The 2,398-nt window shown below is 38.7% G+C and overlaps 1 protein-coding gene across 1 annotated transcript; it reads right to left on the reverse strand.

Moving 5' to 3' along the window:
* Nucleotides 1–1,040: 1,040 nt before the first annotated feature.
* LOC128246153 (uncharacterized) lies at nt 1,041–1,781 on the reverse strand. Its single transcript, XM_052964344.1, has one exon. The coding sequence runs from the start codon at nt 1,779–1,781 to the stop codon at nt 1,041–1,043; it is 741 nt and encodes a 246-aa protein (XP_052820304.1).
* Nucleotides 1,782–2,398: the final 617 nt, after the last annotated feature.

Consider the following 2,398-nt stretch of genomic DNA (forward strand, 5'->3'; position numbering starts at 1 on the left):
AGGTGTTACATTAGAAATAAGTTTGGGTTTATGAACACCACAAAAGATGAATTTATGTATTCAAGTGCTTTTTATTGTTGAAAAGAAAAGTTGAATGTATGCATTTAGGTGTTTTTTAACTTTTGAAAAGAAGCACATAAAATTTCGTTCAACGATTGATTAAAGCAGGTAAGTATTTTATCCCTTACTATAGTGATTAATTAATTAAAGCTGGTTCCTCTCTTTCTGAATATATGAATTGGTAGACTATTAATATAGCAGTTATACCCTTTTTGCATGGACACTTTTACTTGGTTCCTTAACCAGTAAGAGTTAAGATACATAATGATATGATTACATAGAGCAACAAAGAAGAATCAGAATGATATGATTACATAGAGCAACACAATTCTCACAATACAGTGCATGTCTAGCCTATCACCAACACTACAGGGATTTTTATTTTCTCTGATACCTGTTTCATATCTTATGATAATCTGTCCCAGATCAGCAACCACACTTTAAAATGTGCATCTGACAATGGACATGGCTGAAGGTAACAGTAAGAAAATGCCACCAAAACATTAGTTTGCTCTATAAATTTGGTTTAGTATGCCCTATAAATTTGGTAAAACAGGACAGGTTATTGAGAAATAAAAACCCATTTCAATATGCTATGTAGTGAAGAAAATCAACCGCCACCACACAAGTTTGACGTGTATATGATCAAGTCAGTTATGAAAAAGAAACAAATCTGAGGAAAATGTCACAAAAACACATGATGAAGATTTTTTCTGGCTTGTTGATAAGCTTCTGTAAGAGTATTAGCCGATTTTATAGAGTTGGAAAGGTGGAGCTAACCTTTAACGCTGAAAAAGCAATTTGCAATTTTTTACACGGTGGACGGGTAGTTCTGAAATCCTAGCTAGCTTTACAGTTATCTGTAAATGGCAGGCAAAATAAAAAACCATCAAACAAAAACAAAATGCCTTGAAACTCCACCCTGCCAGGTCAATACAATCAGCCTATATCTCAACAATAATGCTTCATGATTATTTCAGTCAATCTGTCTTCTTGATATTGGTGCAGGTGTCGCCATAAGCACCATCAGTTCCCTCTTCGCAAATGTCCCCACAAGCACCACCAGTTCCCTCTTTGCAGGTGTCGCCACGAGCACCACCAGTTCCCTCTTTGCAGGTGTCGCCACGAGCACCACCAGTTCCCTCTTCGCAGGTGTCCCCACAAGCACCACCAGTTCCCTCTTTGCAGGTGTCGCCACGAGCACCACCAGTTCCCTCTTTGCAGGTGTCGCCACGAGCACCACCAGTTCCCTCTTTGCAGGTGTCGTCACAAGCACCACCAGTTCCCTCTTCATTGACTGGTGTGCTGCAGCAGAAAGAGTCTTCACTGAACATCTGATCCAAAGTGGTTTGGCTCCGGTTCAATTCTTCTTGCATATTGGAGTAAGATGCCTGACTTTCTTCCAGGTCTTTTCGGATCTTTTTATTTGCTGTTTGACACTCAAAGTAGTTCTTCGATGAAGCTTGCAGATCCATCCTAAGACTCTTTATTTTTTCACGACTGTCCTTTAAAGCTTGGTCCATTCTGCTAGCCTCGTTCACAATGCTCTCAGTTTTTTTAGTGATGTCTTCATTTAATTCATTCAGCATTTTAAGTTTTTCTTGCGTTATGCCGCCAACAGATATGGTTGTGAGGAGGCCTGTCATCTGCAGGCCTACCTTTCTAATTTCAGTACTGTCTTGTGTAATTCTATCCATGTTCTGAAAGTAGATATATGCCATGCTGTAGATAAACATGCAAAAGCAGCTGTTGAAGTGACCAGAGACTGTGGAACTGTATTATCCATACTGAAAGCAAGAAAGGGAAGGGCTTCAAATAATACAGCCAGTTTTACACCACAACTATCTACAAGCAATTATGACATTGATATGCTACATGGTTTAAAACTACAACCAAAGGGTATGGGTATGTGAAGGGTTAGTATGTGTTATAGTCCCTATTGGGGGCAAAACAACAGCAAAGAGTATGGTTAAAAGTAAATGATACAAACTACTACCAAAGGGTATGGCTATGTGAAGGGTTAGTATGTGTTATAGCCCCTGTTGAGAGTATGGTTAAAAGTAAATGATACACACCACAGTCTCTGTTTACGGTGCCACCACGAGAAGGCGACACTTCTAATATACCCACACAAAAGCCGGAAACTGAGAAATTTATCGTCAGGTTCCAGAAAGTTCAATTGTATCGGTATATCTGGCACCATATTGCATAAACGTAACGAAACGAACCTGTTATTGTCCATACAACATAAATGTAATGTAAGGGTTATTGTCATACCAAAATAGACCTAGTAAAAATTGGAAATAAAATGTGTGTGATAAAGTTCTATAAACAGATT

Source organism: Mya arenaria, chromosome 9 (assembly GCF_026914265.1).
Source record: "Mya arenaria isolate MELC-2E11 chromosome 9, ASM2691426v1".
NCBI lineage: Eukaryota > Metazoa > Mollusca > Bivalvia > Myida > Myidae > Mya > Mya arenaria.

Bases quoted from the DNA above. Each gene is read 5' to 3' on its own strand.
- LOC128246153 (XM_052964344.1), bottom strand. From the start codon at position 1,781: ATGGCATATATCTACTTTCAGAACATGGATAGAATTACACAAGACAGT.